The 26,021-nt window shown below is 47.6% G+C and overlaps 2 protein-coding genes across 2 annotated transcripts; both read right to left on the bottom strand.

Annotated features, from left to right (window-relative positions):
• Positions 1 to 7,365: 7,365 nt before the first annotated feature.
• LOC112638098 lies at positions 7,366 to 8,226 on the bottom strand. The gene has a single exon (XM_025409149.1). It carries the CDS (start codon positions 8,224 to 8,226, stop codon positions 7,366 to 7,368), a length of 861 nt encoding a protein of 286 aa, XP_025264934.1.
• An 11,790-nt stretch (positions 8,227 to 20,016) lies between these two features.
• On the bottom strand, positions 20,017 to 25,134 carry LOC112638097. The gene is made up of 3 exons (XM_025409148.1): positions 22,888 to 25,134; positions 22,246 to 22,758; positions 20,017 to 22,119 (listed from the first exon to the last, which is right to left on the bottom strand). Exons 1-3 carry the CDS (start codon positions 25,132 to 25,134, stop codon positions 20,017 to 20,019), a joined length of 4,863 nt encoding a protein of 1,620 aa, XP_025264933.1.
• Positions 25,135 to 26,021: the final 887 nt, after the last annotated feature.

Raw genomic sequence — 26,021 nt, 5'->3', positions numbered from 1 at the left:
TCTCGATGAATTTTCTGTAATATCCAGCTAATCCTATGAAGGATTGAATATCCTTGACTTTTTTCGGCGTCGGAAATTCTTTTATTGCTGTTAACTTCGATGGGTCTGGAGATATTCCGTTTTCGGAAATAATATGGCCCAAATATATTACCTCCTTGCGTAAAAATTCGCATTTGTCTGGCTGTAATTTTAAGTGAGTTTTTCGCAGTCTTTGCATAACTTCTTTTAATCGCTTGTTGTGCTCTTGTAAACTTGATCCGTATATGATGATGTCATCAAGGTAGACCAGGCATCTAAGTCCTTGTATTCCCATTAGCACTGAATTCATCAGCCTTTGAAAAGTCGCTGGTGCATTCTTTAATCCAAACGGCATTCGATTGAATTCGTAATGTCTGTAGGGAGTTGAGAAAGCTGTTTTATTTTTATCTTTTTCAGCCATTGGGATTTGGTGATATCCTGACGCTAGATCTAATGTACTGAAATATTTTGCATTTCCCAGTTGATCTAGAATATCAGTAATATTAGGCAACGGGAATGAGTCGCCTATGGTTAATTCATTTAATTTCCGGAAGTCTATGACTACTCGGAGTTTCGGTTTTCCTGATGCATCTGCTTTCTTTGGCACTACTAATAATGGTGCGTTCCATTGACTCGTGCTTGTCCTGATAATTTCATTTTGCAGCATTTCTTGTATTTGCCGATTTACCTCCGCCTTATGTTTCTCGGGTAATCGGTATGGTTTTACATTCACCGGCGCGGTGTCGGCACGCGTGCTTATCTCATGCTCGACCGTCGCGGTGCATGTCAGTGGTTCTCCTTCTAGATGGAATATTTCATTGTATTCTTCACAGATTTCTAACAGTGTTCGTTTTTCTTCTTTATTTAAATGTTGAGTTCGCAGTAGTTGTCAAATTTGTTGTTTACGAGAAATAGTATTTTTAGCCTTCCCTTTTGTTTCTATTTTATTTATTTGCTCTGTATCTTCCTCCATGTCTTCTAGTGTGACTATTGGAGTGGGCATTTCGATCTCTTTGTCTGTCGTGTTTATCACAGGACATGAAGAATTGTTTGGTTCCACCAGGCCGTTTTCAATATATACTCCTGGGGCTGCTTCGCTTGTTCGGACTATTCCTATATGATTCTGATTTACAGCTGCTTTAATAATTGTCTCGCTGCGAGGTTTCAGAATTATTTTTCTGCATGGATGTAATTTTAATATACTATCCTTTATTTTTATTTGGTTTCGTTTGTAATCGCAGGCTGCTGTTTGTTTTTTAAGGAAATCTATTCCTAAAATTCCTTCATGCTCTATTGCTATGTCATCCTTTACGACATAAAATGCATGCTTGATAGCACGTTTGTTGAGTATAATTGTAGCGTACATTTTCCCTAGTGTGTATAATTTATGTCCCCTGATTCCTGTGAGTGCAATTTTCTTTTCGTATACAGGTGTATCGTCCTTTAAATTTTTCAATTTAATTAGGGAAATTGTTGATCCGGAATCGTACAGCATATTTAACGTTTCGCCTTTTACTTCACGGATTGATAGTGATACCTGCAGTAGCTCGTCTTTGGCTGTGTGCGTGTTTTTTATATGCGTCACGCAATACTCTAAGGCAGGTCGCGGTTGTTTCCTTCTCGCTTCCTCCTCTTCTTCTTCTTCGCTATCACTTGGGGAGTCGGTGTTCTTTTTTCTCTGTCTATGCGGAGTCCTTTGCTCACGCTCGCTTTCTTTATGTTTATTTGATTAACCGGCTTAGAATTACGGTTATTATTAGTGTTATTTATTTTAGGACGTCCGTTCAGGCTCCAGCATTCCTCGCAGGTGTGTCCTGTCTTTTTACAATATTTGCAAAATTTATTCAAAGTATTTATTCGCGTGGATTTTTCCGGTTTTGGTAATGTATATTTATTACTGCTTCGACAATCGCGTCCGTAGTGTCCAGATTTTCCGCATTTATAACATTGTATGTTAGTATCTCGAGTTGGTCGCGTTTTAACGTCGAATTTATTTTTATAGGAGAAGTCGGATGCTCGTGTTACTGACGGGCCGATAAGCTTCTCCTCCGCGCTCGCGCCATTTATCGCTTCTTGGAGCGAAGTATATCTTTGTGATCGCACAAGAATTTTTAATTCATCGCGTAATCCGATTTGAAAATTTATTAGCGCTTGTTTTTTAATAGTTTCTTGTATTGCTTGTTTAAATGAAGGAGGCCGTTCTTCTCCTTCCACCATGGACTCATATAGTTTCATGGCTAACGTATCGACACGTTGGCCGAATGCATGGGCGGTTTCGCTTGACTTTTGTTTTAAAGAATTAAATTCTATCTGTAAGTGTGTTGTACTTTGCTTCGCTTGATAGCAAGTTTCGAGTTGTGTTTTTAATTCTTCAAATGTCTGGATATCTCGCGTTTCGAAATCTTGCATGACTTTACCTCTTAATTTAGTATATAACATTGCTTGTATTAACGATTCTTCGTCCGCGGGATTAATATTTTGTACCGCGTACGTACAAGCGTTCAAGAATTCCTGTAATCTATGTCGCGTCGTCCCATCAAACTCGGGAATCATTGTTCGCGCTTCTTTTAATGATACATAGTGCGGGGCTGCGCTACGTCGGTTTCGTATATCACGTTGAGTGCGTCCGTACGTTACGTCGAGTGGGACAGTGTTTGCATTTACTCGCGTTTCGTTTAAATTTGCTTGTGCGGTTTGTATCTCTCGCATTTGTTCGCGCATGTACTGCATTTCGGTTTGCATTTCGCGGAAACTGTGTACGAGTTCGGCGAGTAATACGTTACTCGTTCCTTCGGCCGGCTGACCTGCGTCATCATAGGCCGCGGCTGCGTTTAGTTCGGCCTGTTGCGCTCGCATGCGCTCGATTTCTCTATCGACGGCTTCGTTTTCCATATTCACTTGCGCACGTGGCTCGAATAAACTAATATCAACTGATATCGGTGAATAATTTCTTCGTACTGTAACGCGACTTGGTCCGTCTTGTACCGAATTATCGTTATTACTCGGTTCGTGTTCCTCGGATGAATTAGAACTCGAATAATGTTTTTCTAAATTTTTTCGCACGCTTCTACGAATATCGCAAGCAGCCTCTTCTGCTACTCGTATCGGAGTTACAGTTCCGAATCTATTTGCCAATCGTGCTGGCACGCTCAGAAATCGCGGACTCTTAAATTTTACTTGTTTTGACGGTGCTGACATTTAAATAAAGTTCGACTTACAGTAGTAGTACGGTGATTCGCATGGTCGTAACTTATCGGGTCGCTTATCGTATCGCTCGACTGTTGATGCTGCTGGTGGGTCGTTGTCCCGCGTTGATACGTTGTCCGTCGGCGATGCGTTGTCCGTCTACGTTGCATTGCCTTGGCCGTGGATCGACGTTGGTCCTTGAGCGCTGGTGTTTCCTTTCGGCTTTCAGTTGCTTGGCCGTGGTGATTTTCTTATCACTGTCGTCCGTGTGTGTTGCGTGCTGGTTGAGACTATCTGCTTTAATATAGCAGTTGCTCTTTCCAGTTTGTTAATTTTGTATTTTCTTTTGTTGCAGGCGTTAAGGATCCAGGATGGTCCTCGATCTCGGCTATCCCACCGCTGCCACCAGAAATGTGCCGGACGCGGCACAGGGTGTGGGATAGCCGGGAATTTCAAGTTAATTCCTGGATTTTTTGTGCAACTTTTATTATAAATTTCTTTTATACAAATATATTCATTTATTCGACATTAGTCAATTTCTTTTGAGCCCTCTCTTCGTCGTCCTTTTCTAAATCGCTTCGTTCTCAGATTTAGGGTGTTTATCAATTTCGTCGGATGTTTCGTCATACTATATAATGGTTAGCCCTCGGTCTCGCACTAGTTGTTTGATTTATAATTAACGACTGTCCGCCGCGGATTCGCGGTGGACGGCTTTTATTTCCTCGGTTTCGGGGGTGTTTTGGAGGGGATCGCCTAGCGACATGACCATGTATGGTCATGGGGGTTCTTCGTGGCGTCCAAAGTCCAAATGCAAGCGAAGGAGGTTCAAAGTCGGATCCCTTCGTTAGTGTCTTTCGCGTTTCCGGCGAGCGTTCTCGCGCGTGGTTTGCTGAGATGGCGGTTTTGCACGGTTCGCGAATGTTCTATTATATATTCTATTATAATGGTATAATAAGTTATAGTCTCTCGGACTATAACAATATATATATATATATATATATATATATATATATATAATATGTAATGAATAAATAATAAAATATAATCGTCATAAAAGTTTAATACAAGTTTGTTGCGTATCGTAATATATATTATTTTATAAGGCAGCATCAATATATATAGTACATCCTCCCAAAACTTCAAATATTTTTCCAATTTTACAAATATGATGTTACTCTTTTCCTACTTTCATGCAACATCTAAACCTTATTCTTCCAAGTAATCTATTCATACAAGTTATGATTACGCAGAAAAAGATTATTTATGTAATGTGACCGTGAAATTTCTTATTTTTTTTCTGAACGGGGAAGTTATTAAGAGGACCGATGGTGTTGATCCACGGCACACCTTCGGCATGATCACCTTCCGTCGATTCGGCGGTCGCATCAAAAAAAAAGAACAAGAATTTCTGGGCGCCAGGCGCGAATATCCGCGCCGCGCGAAACGCTAATTAATCGCAAAGAAAATCCGAAAGTCGATCGTGACGGCCCGAAATCTCTGTAGCTCTCGCAAACAGTGTCGGTAGAGGCGTGGAGTTCGCGGAGAGCGAGGAGAGTTCGGGGAGAGGAGGTCGAGAAAAGTTGTAACACTGAGAGAAAACTAATAGTAATCATAAAAATTCGTAACATATATTTCGTCGAGAAAAGAAAATCGAATAAAATAAAAAATGTATTTAATCATATGGTTGCCATTTTATACATAATTTCACGCGCACAACCAGTCGCAATTCGGTGAAATTTGTTTTATTTACGGCGTCTTATATTACGGCGGCGAGTCCCGTGAGCGAGACAAGGACAGCGCTATCGATGCGCACGGCCGCGATCAAGAGCGAGCGAGACAGAGCATGGATCACGCGGTCGATGCGTGTCTATTGTGAAAAGCCGGGAAAAAACAAATAGATTATTAGCCGACGGGTTAATGAAGGTGCAATTAATCGCACTCGCGATACTATTCTCGCCCGCCCGAGATCTACCCGATAGCAATCGATACTTCGCGAGCTCCGCGCGATGGAATGCGGCAGGGCGTACGGCGCAATACAACGACGTTACGTTAATACGACGAGTTTCGGTCGAAACATAAAAATTTTCCGACAAACTACGACAGCCGAAACGCACAGATTATGCTAACAACGACGAAATAAGCTCACTACGACGATAGATCTCACGAAAACGCGGACAATTTACAATATACGACAACGCGAAATATGACACGGTGACTGGAGGCGTTCCCCGGGGAAGCAGCGGTCCTGCAACAAAAGCTCGGACGAATCGCTCGGCCCCTCTATTATTCGCGTGTTTCCCAAAATCGCGAAAGAACGGAGACGTTAATGGCGTATGGACCACGTGCGACAAACGCGAATAATCGATATTATCTGATACGTAAAATCGAGGGCCCGACACAATTCACCCGAGCGGCAGCGAAATTGTTGGCCTTACAGAAAGATCGTTCGTCTCACCAGAATGGTCCTCGAAGATCGTCAACAGAAAAAGCTCTCGGTATTCAACGGGATCTGCGTCCTTTTGCGTCGCTAGTCCGCCGAACAGTGAGGTGCGTGAGGTCCGCGGGAGACACGTCAGCGATCGTTTCCCCCGATTTTCCTCGCCGAATCTAATTGGCGAAGGGCCGTGTCGCGCCCTTCACAGGCCGATTCTTATCATGGCCGTAATTCTGCTGTATGGGAAATTCTCGGCCGCAAAGAGAAATACTCTCGGCAGCAAACGCCTCTTGCCCCGCCTGACTTCCTCGGGGTTCGGGAAATCCTACGGTGATCTCCACAGAGTGACTCCCGTTATACTCCCGGCCCCGAGTGTAGGGCCGGTTCCGGTCGGGGTCCTCGCGATGCCGCTCCGAATTGAGGTCTCCCACGGGGATGTTGTCATGTGGAGTGCGCATCCTCTCTAAGTTTCTTTGAGCCTCCTCTTCCGAGCTGCGGTAATTAAAAGAAATAAATCGGGGGGGCCGGCATGTGTTCGCAGCAGGGAACAAATTTGAATTAAGATGAATTAACAAAATTGATTCACCTGATGTGCTCCATTCTAGTCGGCGGAACCTCCGTCCTCACTGCATCTCCTCACATCCTGTCCGCTGTCCTCCTCCCGACGACCGGTTGAGACGAAACGATACCAAATCCGCTGAAAAGGCCAACACGAAACGCAAACGCAAAACGAGCGCGCAAAGGCGCGTACACAAAAAGAAAACGCATGAGAGAGAAATCGCAAAAGAGGACCGTTCCTTCGTCATAGCGGAAGGACGCAGGTCCCGAATAAGGCTCTCTCGGTCGGGCACTTTGCCCCCGTAACGAACCACGCACAGGCGTCACGTCACAACTTCCCCCTCTTCGGGGAGGACCGAGGAGGTCTTGGCTATGACGAACGTCGACAGCCACCAACTTCGCCTAAGTACTCTACCTTATACTCTGGGTCAGCCTTCCAGACGACAAGCCGCGTATGCGGCATCCAGGGTTGCTCCTCTCTCGGATCGGCCTTAGCCAGTCACTGCTCATGATACAACGACGAATAACGGAACGCAATTACGAGTACACTAAATGATAGTCGGCGCACGCTCGCAAGTAACTCGCAGAGGAAAGGGGTGAAAGGGTACACTAATTCCGAAGTAAATTACAAAGATAATTTATTTAAAAAAAGAAAAACCGACGCCTCTCGCTCCAAGGTCCTCCGCGGCAGTAAGTGCGGGGTCCTCGACCCGACGGGTCTCCCGGCCGGGGCTCGTGAGCTGATCGGTCGCAGTCTGGGTTTTTCCTCACTCTGCGCGGTTAAATCGGCCGACGTGGTGGCTGCTCTCCGGCCTGTACGGACCCAGGTCGCGCCAATTCTCCCCGCAGCGAGGGCAGACCCTCATAGTTACTCCGAACCGCCCGCACCCATAACAGAAGGAGCGGGATGGGGACATTCTGAATAGCGGTGGCCGACCGCCTGGCAATTCCAGCAGCGATCGGCCCCGCGGACGGTCCCGTAGCGCTCCTCTGTTTGGGAGGCCCGCTCCCTGGTTGCCGGGATCGCCTCCACCGCAACTTCGCGGGAGGACGCCGGGCTCGTCTGCGTCCCCCTATCCCGCCGGTAGCGGCTTCCCAACAATCGCTGGACCTCTTCCAGGTTGGTCCTGGTCACTGCCTTCGCATTCATCAGGTCCATCGGTAGCTATCTATGAAGGATCAGGAGGGTGATAGGGCTTTAGATCTTTAACATGAACTTTTCCAACCGGGATTCCGGCCAAACTCGCAAGCTCGCATACTACGGGCGACAATCGCTTTTTAATCCTAAACGGGCCGTGGAATTTCGGTGTCAATTTTTTTGCGGCTACGTTTTGCGCCGCAAACGACAATACGTGTTGTCGTCTCAAGACTAAATCTCCTACGCGAAAAGTACGGTCGCGTCGTCGAAGGTTATACTGCAATGACTGCTTTTGGTACGCCTGCTCCAAATTCTCCGACACCCACGCTTGCAATGACTGCAAATTCTGCATTCGCTCCGACCATTCCGCGGGATCCCGTGTTTCGACCTCCGCGGTTTCCGTGTTCCGAGCGCGCAACGAATTTGCCGGCGACAACTCACGGCCAAGATTTAACAAAGCCGGTGACGCGCCTATGGCTGAATGGTGTGCGGTATTGTATGCGAAGCGGAAATCTTTAAGGTGTTGGTCCCATTCTCGATGATCCCGCTCTAGGAAGGCTATTATCATCGTCTTTAGTACTTGATTTACGCGCTCCACGGAGTTCGCTTGCGGGTGATACGGAGGGATGGTCGTGTGGGTAATTCCATGCTCGTCCGCGAACGCTTTCAAAGTCCGATTAATAAACTCCGTTCCATTGTCCGTCAGCAAAAACCTCAGCGCGCCCAAACGCGAGATGACGTCACTCAACATTTCGCAAATCTTTTGACCGTTCGCGGCCTGTATTGCGCTACACTCAATCCACTTAGTAAAAAGATCTTGAACCACGAAAACATACTGATGATCGGACTTACTACGCGGGAACGGACCCATGATATCGGCAGCGACTACCATGGCCTTTCGATTATGCGCTATCCCATAAGACCGGCGGGGCCAGCCTGTTCTACTTTAGTGCGTTGAGACAGACATCGCACCTTTTGACGTACCGCGCGACCTCCCGAAACATGTTCGGCCAAAAATACGCGACACCAAGTTGCTGGTACATTTTCTCTACGCCCAAATGTCCGGCCTGAGGATCATCGTGTGCCTCGCGCAAGGCCTCCCCGCGCAGCTCTGACGGCAACACCAACTTCCATCGGTCGAGATCCTCTACTGTTTCCGATACTACCGGTTTGGGCCTCATATAATACAGCTGTCCGTTCACGATCCGCCAATCCGTAAAATGCCTATGACCGTCCGAAATCTCTCCAAAACCCTTACGATACCACGCGTCTGCTGTATTCGCGATAGGATCTATTTGCGCGACCGCTATCGTCGTCACTTCGGTGTCACTCTCATACATACGCGATAGCGCGTCCGATACATGATGCAGGGCGCCTTTTCGATGCACGATGTTATAGTCGTACTTGAGGAGCTCTAATGCCCACCTCGCGAGTCTACCTGTCGGGTTCTTCAGATTATGGGCCATCGCAAGCTGCTATGGTCTGTAATCACCGTGAATTGGTATCCCTCTAAGTATGGCCTGAACTTTTTAATGGCCCAAACTACGGCTAAACACTCCTGTTCCGTAACCGAGTATTTCTTCTCAGGATTCGACAACGCACGGCTCGCGAACGCGATGATGTGCTCCGTGTTGTCAATATTATGCGTCAAAACAGCACCAATTCCGACGGAACTCGCGTTGGTCTGCACGACGAACGATATGTTAAAATCCGGACACGATAATGTAGGCGCGACAATTAACGAGACCTAATCTGCTCAAAGGCGCGACACTAGTCTTCCCCGCATTCTCAGCGCTTTCCTTTTTTCAAAAGACGCGTCAATGGTTCGGTATAAAGCGTCGGTACCACGATGACATGCCCAGGAAACGACGTAACTGTTTCAAGTTTGTTGGTGGTGGATATTCCATTTTCGGGCGCGTTTTCTCTGGATCTACGGTTAAGCCGTCCCTTTACACGACAAACCCCAGATAACGAACCTGCGAGCGACAAAACTCGCACTTCTCCGGGTTTATCGTGAGACCGGCAGCCGAAATCCGGTCCAATACGCGTTTCAACCATACCAAATGTTTTTCGAAGGTTGGCGTTACAACTACGCTGATGTCATCAAGATACGCGAACGGGTGTGGTTCCATTTCTGGTCCGATAAGTTTATTTAATAAGCGCTGGAAAGTCGCGGGCGCCCCTGTTAGTCCGTATCTTGGAGGCGGGGAGGCCTTGCGCGAGGCACACGACGATCCTCAGGCCGGACATTTTGGCGTAGAGAAAATGTACCAGCAACTTGATGTCGCGTATTTTTGGCCGAACATGTTTCGGGAGGTCGCGCGGTACGTCAATCACCCGGCATCCGGGTGAAATGATACAACTCTTTTCCCGGAACGCTAAACGCAGTGATCTCTCGGCTTTCCTTGGCCAAAGGTATTTGAAAATACGCCTGGCTTAAATCGATCGTCGAGAATAATGCGCGGATCTCAATTTATCTAAGATGCCGTTCATGTTCGGCAGCGGATACGCGTTCTTCTTGGAAAGACTGTTAACCTTCCTAAAATCGAGACAGAAGCGATATTTACCGTTCGGCTTTTTTACCATCACTATCGGATTTGACCACTCGCTAAACGATGACTCAATGATAACGGCCTCTAACATTTTGTCTACCTCGTCGCGAATTACTTCTTGGACCTTCGGCGAAACGAGATAACACCTCTGTCTGACGAGCGCGTGATGACTGACGTCGATTTTATGTTTGATGAGAGAAGTAACCGGAACTAGCGGTGGTCTCCGGTACGTTTTTTGCGATAAATTCTTTAAGTCGGTCTTGCTCAGAGAGCGTTAATTCGGGGAGCGCAGCACAGCACGTTTTTGCGAGAATTTCTCGCGACTCAAATGGATAGTTGATTTTAGGCTCGTCCTCAAAATACCACCTTGAGGACGCGAAACTTATGTTAACGCCTAATCGACACAGTAAGTCCAACCCCGCTATGCACGGAACAACCAAAGTCAGCAATAACCCTACGGTGATATCACACGTTCGATCCTCTAACATGAGCGATATTTCCGCCTCTTCGCGTATTTCGGCGATCTGGCCGTTAACGGTAAGAATTCGCGACCCGTTATTCTGCCTAGTTGGTATCCTAAACTGTCATATAATTTTGATTCCTTCCCGACCAAAGATCGTACGGTTCGAACCGGGATCGACGAGGGGTCGCCCCTGCACGAATACTTTAAAATACAATAACGGCGTTAACCGGGAGCAATCAAGAGCACCGTACGAACTGCCGGTACAATCTGGTATCGGGATCCCTATTGCAATTTCAGGAATCGCAGAGACCCGTCCTACTGACTCCCTCTTTCGTTTCCCAAGCATGAGGGGCACGTCTTGACGGTGAAATTCACTTTCCCGCAGCGGTAGCAATGCAAGCGCTGCGGTTCTTTACATTCGCGTGCAACGTGTCCCGTTTTCTCGCAATTCCAACATTTGATGTTAACGCGCGAACCTGCAGTCGTCGCGACGGTGGCCGTCTCAATTGCCGGATCGGCTGCAGGGTTGCAATCGCCGTGCTTTTACGCGATTTTCCGGACGCCTTCCCCTTCTGCGGTTCGCGCGCATCAACGCCGGCAGCAACTGCAACCGTTGCAGTTCGCTGTTCTTTTTTCGGTGACCTGTATGCCAGTTCGGGGAAGATGGACTGTTCCGCGGTCGGAGGCACGCGATGCGTTTTGGCGGCCTCATAACTTCTTTCCACGCGCGTCACTCGACACTCCAAAGTCGCGAAATCATGAATGTCCTCACGATCTACCGCGGTCCTTAGCGCGGCAGCATATTGCGATACACGTACCCCAGCTGTTCGTCCAGACTCCACGGCGGGCTCATGCGATCAAAAAGAGCTAACATATATGTGAGATACTCCGCGAAAGGCTCATGTTCTCCCTGAGTCCGCCGAGCAGCCTCATCCCGTAATGCGAACTGAAAATCCGAGTTTCTGAACCGGGCGCGCCACGCGGCAACGAACTCCCGCCACGAGTGCAACTTCGCTCGTTTATGCCGGAACCAGTACAACGCGGTACTCGATAAGAAAAATGGCAAAGATTTCAATAAATCTTCGTCCCTAACCGGTAGCAACGCGCGTCCCTCCTCGATTCGCATGAGAAACATTTCCGCGTCACTCCTGCGTGCCCCCGTGAAATTTAAATTCCATCGTTGCATGATGTTATATACGTCCATCACGGACGACGTACGCCGGTTAAACGGGCGGCTATTTCCCGATGGCGCGTCCGCGCGGTCCTTCTCCGACAGCAGGGATGGCGTAAATCGTGACTGAACGCGAGGAGGCGCGACGCTTGGATAACCTGGCCGTCGCGCGATCCGCTCCCCCGAGATGGAGGTTTCCACGTAACCCGGCCCCCATATCGAACCGCTCGCTGGGGCTATCCGGTCTCACAGCCCCGGTCTCGAGAGGAGCCAAAAGTTCCAATTCGCTATACGTAGGCGAGTGCGTGGGGTCTAGGCCGAGAGTCTGGTACCGCTCATGACGCGCAAGACGTGCCCTCATGATAGTTTCGGTACCCTCCAATCGCAAAGCGCATTTCTCTAGTTCGGCCTTCAACTCGGCCGCCGACAGCTCGTCAATCCACTTTAATTCCGACATCGCGAGGGAAATTTCAAAGAGAGGGAGGAAGAAAAAAAAATTCTGATTCGCGAGCCGACCGATCAAAAGGCTCGATATAGGAGCAAAAGATCGACAGCCAGTACGTGCCGTGAGGTCCCCAAAATACTCTGATTAACTATTGGCACGCGAGTAGCAAGTTCGAGGAACGCGCACGAAAGGCTCCGCTAATCTTTAATAAAGATAAGAAAATTTTTCCGCCGCCTTTCGCGATCACGTCCGCTAGAAACCGTACCAGCAACGAAATGCAATCACGGCCGCCAAATAACCGGAAGACAGCGCAAAAATCCTGTAGCGTAATTCTGGAGCAAACGTAACCCAAGCAATACGCGAAATTCGCTGAATATCATCAGCCAAAATGCGTCAATTATGCGATCACTTCATCAAAGTACCGAATGCCCGAAATTCCATGACCATGCGCACGCGGGACATACGAAGATACAATATAATTTCAACACAAGTAATACAATATAATTCAATACAAAATATGATTTAAATAAAAATACAAAAATGCCCATAAAGAGAAGTAAGGATTAGCACGACAAGCAATCAAAATATACAAAAGTTTAAAAATTTTCACATCAAAAGATATCAAATTTCAGAAAAGAAAATAATTCAATTTAATGTTGGGTGACCTCCACAAATGTCCCATGGGATATCGAAGAAACACGGGATACAAGAACTAATTTAAATTTATTTATTCAATGTTCTCTGTAAGATAGAGCGAGTGAAAAAATGAAAATAAAGAGAAAATGTAAAAAAAATGAGCAAAAATTAAGGTGTGATTGATTTAATTAAATGTTGACGATACTGCCAGAAAGGAAAAGTAAGAGCAACGAACAGAAGTGAGAATGCATCTAATAAATAATAAAGTTAGCAATATTTCAAAGGTGACGAAAAGCGAATGAAAAAGTCCGAAAAGAACTAAAATCTTGTCACGGACGACTTCCGCGGAAACGGTATCGGATAACCGCAGTCGGGATCAGGATTCGCGATTTCGGATAGGCAAGCTAAATAATCAGGCGCGGTGCTCAGAGAAAAGAAAAATGTCTTTATTACAAAAAAAAAGAAAAGAATACAAAGATGTGGGTGCAGTATAAGTGACTAAAGTCAAGAGCGTGTGTGTATAATTGCCGGAACGTGTGCGTAAATGTAAGAACGGGTGCGTAAATGGGAGAACGTGTGCGTAAATGTAAGAACGGGTGCGGCGTGATTTTCGGTATGAATTTTGCGCGTGAGAATCAATCGAGGGCGACGGTATCCGGGGTATAATCGGTAGCTTGGTATATAAGGAAAAACGGTAGCTCGATAGCGTGGATGCGGTAATTCGGTATCGTTAGTGCAGTTCGGTAGAACGGTATTGTTTTTATATATAATGCGGTAATTTGGTATCGTCAATATATCGCACCGTTCGGGAATCGGAATGCGTTTAAAGCCCGTCGTATATACCCGTGCGTCAGCTGTGTTGTTATTTTGATTGAGGGCAATGCCCTCGCGAGTCGTGTATCTCGGCTCGTATAACGGTCTATATTCGGGCGATATTCGGATGTCGCTTTAAATTATTCGTTTTTCTAACGTTTCCGCGAGGAATGGATGTCACGGGATTCCGCCGGGCGAACGAGAACACCCGTTGGAGGCAGCTCGGCTCTCTACCTCTTGATATTTTGCAACGGCGGTAGGGTGGCGGGATGTGTTGCCGGGGTCGAGATTTTTCGACGGTGCCGGAGTACGCTCCAGCGCGGTTTTCCCTAGGCAGAGTAGTTTGAGTCTAGGAAGCGCGGCCCTAAGTCCGAAACTGCGAAAACACAGCTGAGGCAGAGTACTCTCTACCTTCTGTTCGGGGCTCGGCTGGCTTTGCTTCTAGGAGTGGATTGTGATCTGGATTATTGGCTTGGAGTAAGCGGAATCGGAATCTGTCTTTAGATTTACTCGAGGGCCCTTTTTATACCCCGGCTAATTAGTCTCGCGCCGGCGTACAAAACAGGTGCCTCCCCCCCCCCCAACGAGAGATTAAAAACGGTAACGATACGGTAAATCGGGCGCCTTCGGCTTTCCTTGGTTCGATTTTAATCCGTTCGAAATGTTTGAATTTTAACGGAAATTCGGCGCGGTGCGCCTCTGCCTTTGCTCGGTGGATCTTTTCTCGGGCGGTAGCTTTGTTCCGGGAATTCGTAACGTGCACTGGGGGTGCATCGTTACAATCTCTAATTTTGTACAAGCAATTCTTCAACGCAAAGAAGAGAAAAGGAAAATACATATCCCGTGACCTTATCCCATGTGACAAAACAAGAAAAAAAATTGAAATCCACGGCGTAATTCGGAAACGAATAATAAACGGTAATACTAAATTCGATACAATTGGATATACGCGAGGATAATAAAATTTTGACTATTTCTCAATTACGCGATCTCAAAAACCGAAAATTACAGCAAAAACATAAGCGAAAAGAATATTAGAATCCCGTAATCAATGTATATTTAAATAACATGAAGAAGTAACCGTCGTGTAATTGACACGTTCCCGTACATTCACGCAAATAATAGCGAATGGAATAAACAAAAAAAATAACACGAAAGCGGAGACAGACGCGATATAACAAATTATCGACAGCACGAATCATTCAATAACAAGATCGATTATATTCGGTCATATACATGTTCAATACGTTCGAAATCAACACGATGATATCGCGAAAGAAATGTCTTTCAATCGATGATCGATAATAACATTGATCTAATCCGAATAATATCGAATAATACAAATCTTAATATCATAAGGCACAATTCAATATTAATACCATTCCACAAATAAATATTACAGAGCAAATAATATTTACAGTTTCATCCAATAATCTCATCAAAATAAATAATCTTCACATAAATTCAATAATAGGCAGACACAAAATAAATTCAAATATGTTCAAATATATTCGCAATTTTCTCAGAAATACCGCTCTCGATCCTCAAATTTCGCTCTCTCAACACGGAAATCTTTTCGAACATCCCGTATTAATTTTTAAGGGGCCCCACGTTGGGCGCCAATTTGTGACCGTGAAATTTCTTATTTTTTTTCTGAACGGGCAAGTTATTAAGAGAACCGATGGTGTTGGTCCACGGCACACCTTCGGCACGATCACCCTCCGTCAACTCGGCGATCGCACCAAAAAAAAAGAACAAAAATTTCTGAACGCCAGGCATCCGAATATCCGCGCCGCGCGAAATTAATCGCAAAAAAAATCGAAGGGCCGATCGTGACGGCCCGAAATCTCGGTAGCTCACGCAAACGATGTCGGTAGAGGCGTGAAGTTCGCGGAGAGCGGGGGAGAGGAGGTCGAGAACGGTTGTAACACTGAGAGAAAACTAGTAATCATAAAAATTCGTAACATATATTTCGTCGAGAAAAGAAAATCGAATAAAATAAAAAATGTATTTAATCATATGGTTGCCATTCCGACATAATTTCACGCGCACAACCAGTCGCAATTCGGTGAAATTTGTTTTATTTACGGCGTCTTATATTACGGCGGCGAGTCCCGTGAGCGAGACAAGGACAGCGCTATCGATGCGCACGGCCGCGATCAAGAGCGAGCGAGACAGAGCATGGATCACGCGGTCGATGCGTGTCTATTGTGAAAAGCCGGGAAAGACAAATAGATTATTAGCCGACGGGTTAATGAAGGTGCAATTAATCGCACTCGCGATACTATTCTCGCCCGCCCGAGATCTACCCGATAGCAATCGATACTTCGCGAGCCCCGCGCGATGGAATGCGGCAGGGCGTACGGCGCAATACAACGACGTTACGTTAATACGACGAGTTTCGGTCGAAACATAAAAATTTTCCGACAAACTACGACAGCCGAAACGCACAGATTATGCTAACAACGACGAAATAAGCTCACTACGACGATAGATCTCACGAAAACGCGGACAATTTACAATATACGACAACGCGAAATATGACACGGTGACTGGAGGCGTTCCCCGGGGAAGCAGCGGTTCTGCAACAAAAGCTCGAACGAATCACTCGGTCCCTCTATTATTCGCGTGTTTCCCAAAATCGCGAAAGAACGGAGACGTTAATGGCGTATGGACCACGTGCGACAAACGCGAATAATCGATATTATCTGATACGTAAAATCGAGGGCCCGACACAATTCACCAGAGCGGCAGCGAAATTGTTGGCCTTACAGAAAGATCGTCTCACCAGAATGGTCCTTGAAGATCGTCAACAGAAAAAACTCTCGGTATTCTCAACGGGATCTGCGTCCTTTTGCGTCGCTAGTCCGCCGAACAGTGAGGTGCGTGAGATCCGCGGGAGAAACGTCGGCGATCGTTTCCCCCGATTTTCCTCGCCGAATCTAATTGGCGCAGGGCCGTGTCGCGCCCTTCACGGGCCGATTCTTATCACGGCCGTAATTCTGCTGTATGGGTCCCGGAAATTCGGCCGCAAAGAGAAATACTCTCGGCAGCAAACGCCCCTTGCCCCGCCTGACTTCCTCGGGGCTCGGGAAATCCTCCGGTCATCCTTTCAGTTATTTCAATTACTCAGTTGTTTAATGCAAAATAATTTGAAACGGTCCACTTTTCTTGACGCCCCGGAACGGCTCGTCGGATAGCCAGGATTCGAGCAAAGGGGGAGAAATAAATCAACTTGTGCGAACATTATCTTAAAACTAGATGTGTTTTTATTGAATGAATGTATTATGTACAAGATGTGTATGCGAGAGTATAAATGTCGATGTGATTGTGCGTACAATAATTAAACTTGAAAATAATATCCGGTGTACAAACGAAAACGGTAAGTCTTGCGCGGGTAAGTAATATACAACGGATAGACGAGAAACGCGTATAACTAGTATCGGACGATCACGGAAACGCGGACTTAATCTACGGAAACGTGACGGGTACTCGGGACGGACACGGAAACTAGGACTAGTGTTGTATCGTCGACGGGGCTGGTTGTCAGGACGGCTCAGAGATGCCGGCGACACCCCATGCAGTCGGGCAATGCCTCGACTGAGACTGCGTACAGGGAAACCGGAGTTACCCGGTGGATCGGACGATAAGTCGTCTCGGACTGGATCCGGGAAAACCGGAGACACCCGGTGGATCGAGGAACACCTCGACCGGGAATGGTACAGGATTCGGAATTACTCGGCGGGAGTCGAGAGACACCTCAACCAGGATCGGCTTCAGAAAGCCGCAGACACCCGGCGGATCGAGTAACGCCTCGAGCGGGATGGGATGACCGACACTGGAGACACCCGGTCGAGCTGAGGAGCACCTCGGCCCGGGCGAGATCTGGTCAGGATCTGGCCTCGATGTACTGGTCGTGTCGGCTCGTATACCGGCCGGAGATTCCCCTACCTGGTGAATCACTCAGATGGGGCACGACTGCGAAAATTCGCGAATATTCGGACAGAGCGAGAGGGAGAGAGCGAGACAGCAAGCGCAAAGCGATGAGAGCAATCGATGAAAGCAAGCGAGACAGCGAGCGTGCGAGCGAGGAAGCGTACGAGCATGCATGGTTGTGAGCGAGATAGCGGGAAGTTAGCGGGTGCGGTTAAGCAAGCGAATAAAGAAGTAATTATATTTTATTAAATAACGACAAATAGGAACGAGGCGCGGGCGCATCGTTACAAATTAATTTACTTTATAATTAAATTAAACGGGATTATTTAATTAACAGAAGAAGAATTACACTTCATTTTTATAGAACATCATCGCTTCAATGAATTGATAGCGTCCATTAGATTTTGTATTCAAGAAAATCCTTATTTGAATGTGCAACAAATAACTCTACAAGCAAATAAGATTAATAAGACTAGTAAAATTTAGTAAGTTAAAACAAATAAATGAAAAACAAAGCTGTGAATAGTGTGCAACAGATTGAAAAAAGCTTTATTTATTTAACGTTAAATTCCTGTCGCCAGTAGATAAAATAAAAGACGAAATTTAAATCGACCACACTGGCAATTTTTGGTTGACAATGTATCACAACGTTCCGACCATGGATTTTGGTCCTTAACAAGTGAACTCAAAATTGTTTCCAGTATTATAAACAGAAAATAAATCACAGTAATTTCAAATAAAAAGTGAACAGAAAATTATATACAATATCTTAGTTAACTATTATATTGTGAGAAATAAGGAACTCACTGTGTCAAGATTTCATCATATCAACCTCTCCATGAAACAGAGAAAGACAAAACAAACTTTATTAGTCTATCATAAATATTGTTTAAATTCTCAATGTCCTTTTGTAAGTTAATAATGTTGTCAAACTTTTGATAAAAAACATTTCAGCAATTTCTCTCTTCCTCACATGTTTTTCATTGTGAAAAATAACCGGTATTGACCAATTAAAGTCGTGATTAAATTCCAATTTATGTTTGCTAATTACAGAAAGATTACTTTCATGCAATTTAATGTCGTTAAAATGTTTTTTGACACGAGTGCCTAAATGTCTTTTCGTTTGGCCAATATATGACGTATTACAATTTTTATAGTATAATTTATAAACGACTTCAGTCCTGCTATTAATAGGCAATCTATCATTTCCACGTTTAATCAATGCATTAAGTTTTTTAGGTAAATTATAGACAACAATAAGACGTTTATTTATTTAAATATGAAAAAATAAAATTATAAAAATAAGTAGTACATAATAACGCATTATATATTACGCATAATAATGCATAATATTCTGTATCTTCATTGATTCATGGTTTTCTTCTTTATATTTTTCATACACACTGAGTGTTCGCGAGTGAACGCGGATTGTTGCGACAGCGCGAGGTTTTGAACACGCGGCAGACGGATAGCCGCGAACAGAGTATTTAACGCAAAAACTTCACACGACACGTAATTCTTTTTTTGGTTTTTGAGTTTTATTTTCACCACACAAATGACAGTTTATACAAAAAATGAACATATATTTTAGATGCCGAAATAATAAAGAGAAGTCCGAGAAACAAAGCGGTCGACGTATTTTGCGGTTGAACAATGCGGTTTTCTAAGCGGTTTAAAGTACTGCGAGCAGCGATAAGTGCGAGACTTCGAAAAGTGCAAGACTTCGACTGGTCCACGCGCGGTGCCCATTATAAAGCGAGCGGATTTTTGGGCCCGCTTCGACGTGGACCAATTAATTTAATCATTTAGCGGTGACACTGTTGCGGCGTGTGCCATTGGTCGTCAATGACGTCTCACGATGGATGTCGTTTGTTTTTCGTGCGCGCAATCTTTTTAGATCAGCTGATTGGCGATCAGCTGATCGTGACGCATGGGCGCGCATGCCCATGAGCGGCGTAAATTTTAACGGCGGTTGACAATAATATTGTCAGCGGTAATAACGAGCGTTTTTTCTGGTGGCAAAAAGCAAGAAAACTCGAGCGTTCGAGCTTTTTTTCGAACAATAAGTATTTCGAGAAGATTCTCGACGCCCGTTAATTTTAAATTCTCGTAATTTATTAGCGAAAAGATGCGAATTTCGATATGCGTTTTTTGAACTCGAATGATCATTTCAATTTTGAACATCCCGCCCGCCTCGTCAGTACGTGACGAAATTTTTGAGTGTGTGCGGTTACAAACAGGTGTCGCGAGCTGTGCTATTGAGAGATGTGAAATGAGTGATGAATGGAATGCGAAGTGACGTAAAGAGAAGACACGTGTTAGACAGTTGTGATAATTCTTTCGCGAGAATAAGTAGTGCGGTGTTTGTGAGATACATAAAGTGATACTGTGAATGATTTTGTGAGTGCAGTGAAAGTTGAGAGTGACAGTGGTTTTTAAGCAATCGCAAGTGAGATGCAGTGATGAGTGAAATTTGACGCGGAGTCCGAAGAAAGAAAAGTTAATGAAGCGGCTCGGATGATATAAAAAATGTGATTGATGAATGTGATAGCGCGCGGCGCGATTATCGGAGGTAACGCACGACGGCCGTGATAAACAATTCCGTGGACGGACAATTTATTGAAAAAAAACAAATAAATTAAATAAAACACGGTGCTCTGTTTCGCTCACGAATCCGGGTGCATTGATGCTGCGGTGTCGGCTCCAGGCAGGAGGACGATCTTGATGAGAGGCCGGACAAGCTCCGAAGATACGGTGCGTACAGTGACCACGCGCGTCACGCCGTCGTCCCCAGGGTGCAGCTTGGTGATCCGAGCGAGTGGCCATCGGGTTGGTGGAGTGATGTCCGACCGCACTAGACACAGTCCGCCGACGGTGGGACTTGCTGTGTCCTTCAACCACTTTGGTCGGGAAGCCAGTGAGTTGATGTACTCCCGCGACCACCTTTCCCAAAAGTGGTCGCGCATCCGTTGGAGAAGTTTCCAGCGGGACAAGAGGTTGACGTTGACGTCTGCCAGTAAAGGTTCGGGCACTGCCAGCAAAGGAGCCCCGATTAGAAAATGACCCGGAGTGAGCGCCGTTAAGTCGTCGTGGTCATCGGACAGCGCCTGAAGTGGACGAGAGTTGAGGCACGCCTCCACCTGAGCGAGGAATGTAGACATCTCCTCGAAGGTGAGGGTCGTGTCTCCTAGAACTCTTCGCAGGTGGTGTTTGGTGGATTTCACCGCTGCCTCCCAAAGCCCGCCGAAGTGAGGTGCCGCCGGCGGATTAAATCTCCACCGTATTCCGTTGGACGCTGCTGTGTGGGCGATGCGCCGGCCGTCGGATGACGACGCCTGGAACAGGAGTCGCAATTCTCGGTTGGCGCCGACAAAATTTGTGCCGCAATCCGAGTAGACTTCCTCGCAGAGGCCCCGACGGGAAGTGAAGCGCCGGAATGCAGCGAGGAATGCGTCCGTGGAATAATCCGACGCGGCTTCCAGGTGTACGGCCTTGGTAGTGAGGCAGATGAAAACTGCGATGAAGCCTTTGTGCGATTTGTGTCCTCTCCCCTTGGTGGTTCGGATCAGGATCGGCCCGGCGTAATCGATTCCAGTCCGCAAGAATGGACGTGCTGGAGCGACTCGCGCCGTCGGAAGGTCGCTCATCATGGGCTGCGGCACTGCAGCCTTCCATCTTGCACACGTTACGCATTGGTGGATGACCCTCTTGACGATGGAGCGACCTCGAGGAATCCAATATCGTAGGCGGAGCAGGCCGAGAGTGAGCTGGACCCCGCCATGGAGAGTTCGTCTGTGATGAGCCCTGACGAGAAGATGTGTCAGCCACGAAGCCGAAGGTACGATGATTGGGTGGCGCTCATCATCTGAGAGCACTGCGTGCTTCAGCCGGCCCCCAACTCGAAGGATTCCATGAATGTCGAGGAAGGGGGTCAAATTAGCTAGCTGACCCTTGACTAACCCTTTATTCTGTTTTAGGGCGGTGATCTCCTTGGAGAAATGGTGAGATTGCACCAAGCGGAGCCAACGGAGCAGGGCCGCCTCCAACTCGTCGGCCGTGAGGTTGAGGTGAGCCTTGGAGCTCGGTTGTTTGCCTCTCCATCGGCAACACCAAGCTGTGATTCTCAAGAGGCGATGGAGGTCGGAGAACCTGATGAGGATCTCCGGTTCGGTCCTCCGTGCAGACGTCAAGTGAGAAGTGATTGCTCTCGTCTCCGGCACCTCGACGTCCTGGATGGCGTGGTCGTTCTGTGGCCAGAGCGACGGATCCTCGACGAGCCATGGGGGTCCCGTCCACCATAGAGAGTGGTTGAGAAGATCCCGTGGCTCAATCCCTCGAGAAGCGCAGTCGGCAGGGTTGACTCGTCCTGGGATGTGTCGCCATCGTGCCTCTGGAAGCTTCGTCTGGATGTGGGACACCCTGTTGGCCACGAAAGTCTTCCACCTGGAGGCATGACCCTGGATCCATTGGAGAGTCACCCGGGAATCCGACCATAAAGTGACTGGAGCTGAAACCAAGCCTAAGGTCTTGCGGAGATGGAAAGTCAGGTTAGTGACTAGCACTGCGGCGCACAATTCTAAACGCGGTAGAGACACGGGCTTAATGGGTGCAACCTTGCTTTTTGCAGCAAGCAGGCTACTGATTGAAGCGGAGGAGCCCGCCACGCGGAGGTAGACGGCTGCTGCGTAACCTCGCTCCGATGCGTCAGCAAACCCGTGGAACTCAACTTGTGGCTGCTCGTCAGTATTCAGCCATCGTTTTAGCCGAAGCTGCTCCAACAGCGGAAGGTCGTCAAGGAGGCGTCTCTATAAAGTCTCATCTGACTTAAGCAGTGGGGAGTCCCAATCCAGGTGCTTCATCCAGGCTGACTGAATGAGAATCTTGGCACGAGCAACGACTGGAGTTAACCAACCTAGAGGGTCGAAGATCCGAGCCGTCTCTGCCAAGACCAGTCGCTTCGTCAGCGATCCAGTTGCACGAGGCTGAAGTCGGAACGTGAAGAAGTCGCTGCGGGGGTGCCATCGCAGGCCCAGCGTTGGATGAGCGTCGTCCTCCCAATCGTGATGAGGCTGCTGGAGTTGATGCTCCCTTGGGATGTCCTCGAGGATGGGCTCGTGATTTGAGGACCACTTTCTCAAGGGGAACCCGCCCGCCATGCAGAGCCGGCGTAACTGCCTCTGCGTTTCGACTGCCTCGGACAGAGTACTGGCGCCGGTGACGATGTCATCAACGTAGCAGTCGCGCCGCAAAACGACAGCTCCCTTGGGATTTCCGGGCTCTTCGTCGTCGGCTAATTGGCGAAGAGTTCTGATCGCTAGGAAAGGGGCACAGGCCAATCCGTACGTCACGGTGTTGAGCCGATATTCCTGGATGTTGTCGGTGCCTTGCCGTCTCCACAGGATCCGCTGCTAGTCTCGGTCTTCGGGGTGCACGAGAATCTGCCTGTACATCTTCTCGATGTCAGCGACGAAGACGAAACGGTGCCAGCGCCAGCGAAGCAGGACATCAGCGAGAGTTGGCAGAAGGTTAGCTCCGACCAGCAAACTCTTATTAAGGGAGTCTCCGGCAGGCGTGCATTGAGATCCGTTGAAGACAACCCTTAATCTGGTGGTTGTGCTCGCAGTTCGGAGCACGCCGTGATGCGGTAAGTAGCATACTGGTGTATTGCTCACAAGCGGTGTATTGACCAAAGTCATGTGCTTCAATCTTGCATATTCTTCTAGGAAGTCGCAGTAGAGCATGTCGAAGTCATCGTCTCTGGAACGACGTCGCTCCATTGCCGCGAGAAGTCGCTCGGCGGATTTTCGTGTATGGGTGAGAGGTGGCAGAGAGCCAGCCAGCGGCAGTCGTACCTGGTACCTCCCGTCTTCTTGGCGCTCGTGAGTGCGACTGAAGATATCTTCGCATCGTTCTTCATCTGGTGTGAGGGCGACGGAAGCAGGCTGTTCCCGTTCTTGCTTCCAAAATCTTAGAACCAGATCGTTCAGGTCTTGGTCGAGAGTACACTGGAGGGAGCTGACGACGCCATTAGATGTCACCACTCCGCAGCCTCCTGACAAGATCCACCCGAATGTCGTCCTCTGCGCGACGGGTTGGTCCTCGCGGCCCTTTCGGAGTCCATCGAGAAGGATGGAGGAAAAGACATCGGCGCCGAGGAGAAGATGAATCGGGTCTCGCTGCAGATAGTGTGGATCCGCCAAAGTGAGGCCGTGAATGTGCCTCCACGTGGTGGAGCCCCGAACTGCTGGCCCCTGGTAGGAAGACAATCTTGGAAGGACGTAGGCGACTACAGTGAGAGGTGCTCCAGTCGCCTTTGACTTTAATGCGAGCGTGATCCTTCCGCGAGTGGATCCTGACCGTGCTCCAACACCGATTACCGACATTGAGCAGTGAGTGCGCGCCAGCCGCAGGCGCTGAGCTAAATCTTCTGAGACGAGAGACACCTCGGATCCTTGATCGAGCAGAGCTCGCACGTCGTGAGGTTGTCCCGAGCGGTCATTGAGGATGACGCGCACCGTGGCGAGAAGAGTCGCCTTGTGATCGTGTGCAGTGTGTGTGGTTGAAAAAGTGCTTGCCTCTTGTGTCGATGTTGGTGTCGCGTACGCGTCGTGCAACAATGTGTGGTGCCGCGATTTGCAAGTAAAGCACGTTTTGACGGAGTGACATTTCGCCATCACGTGATTTCCGAGGCAATTAAAACAGAGCCCGCTTGTGTCGACGAATGACTTTCTTTCGCTCGCGGACTTGGACTTGAACTCAGGGCACTGCATGAGTGTGTGCTTGCCCTTGCACGCGGCGCACTTGGAAGCGTCGAACCCGTTCCTCACGAAGTGAGACTTAGCGGACCGTGAGGTTTCCCCAGCGTTCTTCGTGGCGTTCTTCGGTTTAGCGGCGTTTAAAGTAAGGATCCTTTTGCTTATGAAGTTTACGAGAGCCTCGTGAGTTGGCGGGTCGAGGGAATCGCTCGTGGAAGATTCCCATTCGAGACGTGTTCGCGAGTCGAACAACTCAATCACTAGGTGATTGAGGAGATTCATCCCATGCGAGTGGATGGGTCTTCCTATACTCTCCTGCGCGTTGACGGTGGCCGTGACAGCGTGATGGACGCGACTCAGCTCTTCAGCGGACTCAGACTTCATCTTTCCGACGGCAGTGAAGGTAGAGAAATTTAAACGCATGAGTTCCCTTTTATTTTCAAAATGTTTAGCCAAGATCGCCCACGCGCGGTCGTAATTCTCGCTTGTGACAGTTAATGATCTAATTAATTTCTCCGCAGATCCTTTGACGCAGGAGCGAAGATAGTGGAACCGCTCAATATTTGAGATCGACGAATTTTCTCCCACGAGAGACAAGAAGAGATCCCGGAAGGAAGGCCAGTCTTCATAGGCGCCTGAGAACGGCGGCAATTTTATACGCGGCAACGCGGTTTTAGGAGAAGACTCCGACTTCGGCTCGATTCTGTGTGCGACACCTGACTCGGCGCTCAGCCTGTCAGCATAGTCGCTCAACGTGCTTCGCTGAGAAACGTACGTACATTCCGCGGTATCTATAAAGTCACTTTTGGCGTACTCACTCTCCATGTATCTGTCTTTAAGCGCCGCTCGTATCAGCTCGTGTTGAGCCTCGAATTTCGCCCAGAGGTTGTCGAGGATGGTGAGGCGAGCCTGGATGGCCCCGGCGGTGATGTTGGTGACGCCCATCTTCCGGATGTTATCCACGGACCGAGACATTCGTCCGTGGATATCGGTTTGAGCCTCTAACAGTACTTTCAGGTCGGCACTCATTGTTCACTTATTTGTTTGTCTGTTTCAGCACTGCACAGCACTGGAAACGTCACCCACGAAACTGCGGATGCGGATATAATCCGGCTCGAAGGACCAAAAATGTTCGCGAGTGAACGCGGATTCCTGCGACAGCGCGAGGTTTTGAACACGCAGCAGACGGATAGCCGCGAACAGAGTATTTAACGCAAGAACTTCACACGACGTAATTCTTTTTTTGGTTTTTGAGTTTTATTTTCACCACACAAATGACAATTTATACAAAAAATGAACATATATTTTAGATGCCGAAATAATAAAGAGAAGTCCGAGAAACAAAGCGGTCGACGTATTTTGCGGTTGAACAATGCGGTTTTCTAAGCGGTTTAAAGTACTGCGAGCAGCGATAAGTGCGAGACTTCGAAAAGTGCAAGACTTCGACTGGTCCACGCGCGGTGCCCATTATAAAGCGAGCGGATTTTTGGGCCCGCTTCGACGTGGACCAATTAATTTAATCATTTAGCGGTGACACTGTTGCGGCGTATGCCATTGGTCGTTAATCACAATGGATGTCGTTTGTTTTTCGTGCGCGCAATCTTTTTAGATCAGCTGATTGGCGATCAGCTGATCGTGACGCATGGGCGCGCATGCCCATGAGCGGCGTAAATTTTAACGGCGGTTGACAATAATATTGTCAGCGGTAATAACGAGCGTTTTTTCTGGTGGCAAAAAGCGAGAAAACTCGAGCGTTCGAGCTTTTTTTTCGAACAACAAGTATTTCGAGAAGATTCTCGACGCCCGTTAATTTTAAATTCTCGTAATTTATTAGCGAAAAGATGCGAATTTCGATATGCGTTTTTTGAACTCGAATGATCATTTCAATTTTGAACACTGAGTATTATGATCAAATG

The sequence above is a fragment of the Camponotus floridanus genome, unplaced genomic scaffold (genome assembly GCF_003227725.1).
Source record: "Camponotus floridanus strain SB8 unplaced genomic scaffold, Cflo_v7.5 scaffold244, whole genome shotgun sequence".
Taxonomy (NCBI): Eukaryota; Metazoa; Arthropoda; class Insecta; order Hymenoptera; family Formicidae; genus Camponotus; species Camponotus floridanus.
This window is presented reverse-complemented; position numbering and strand designations above follow the sequence as displayed.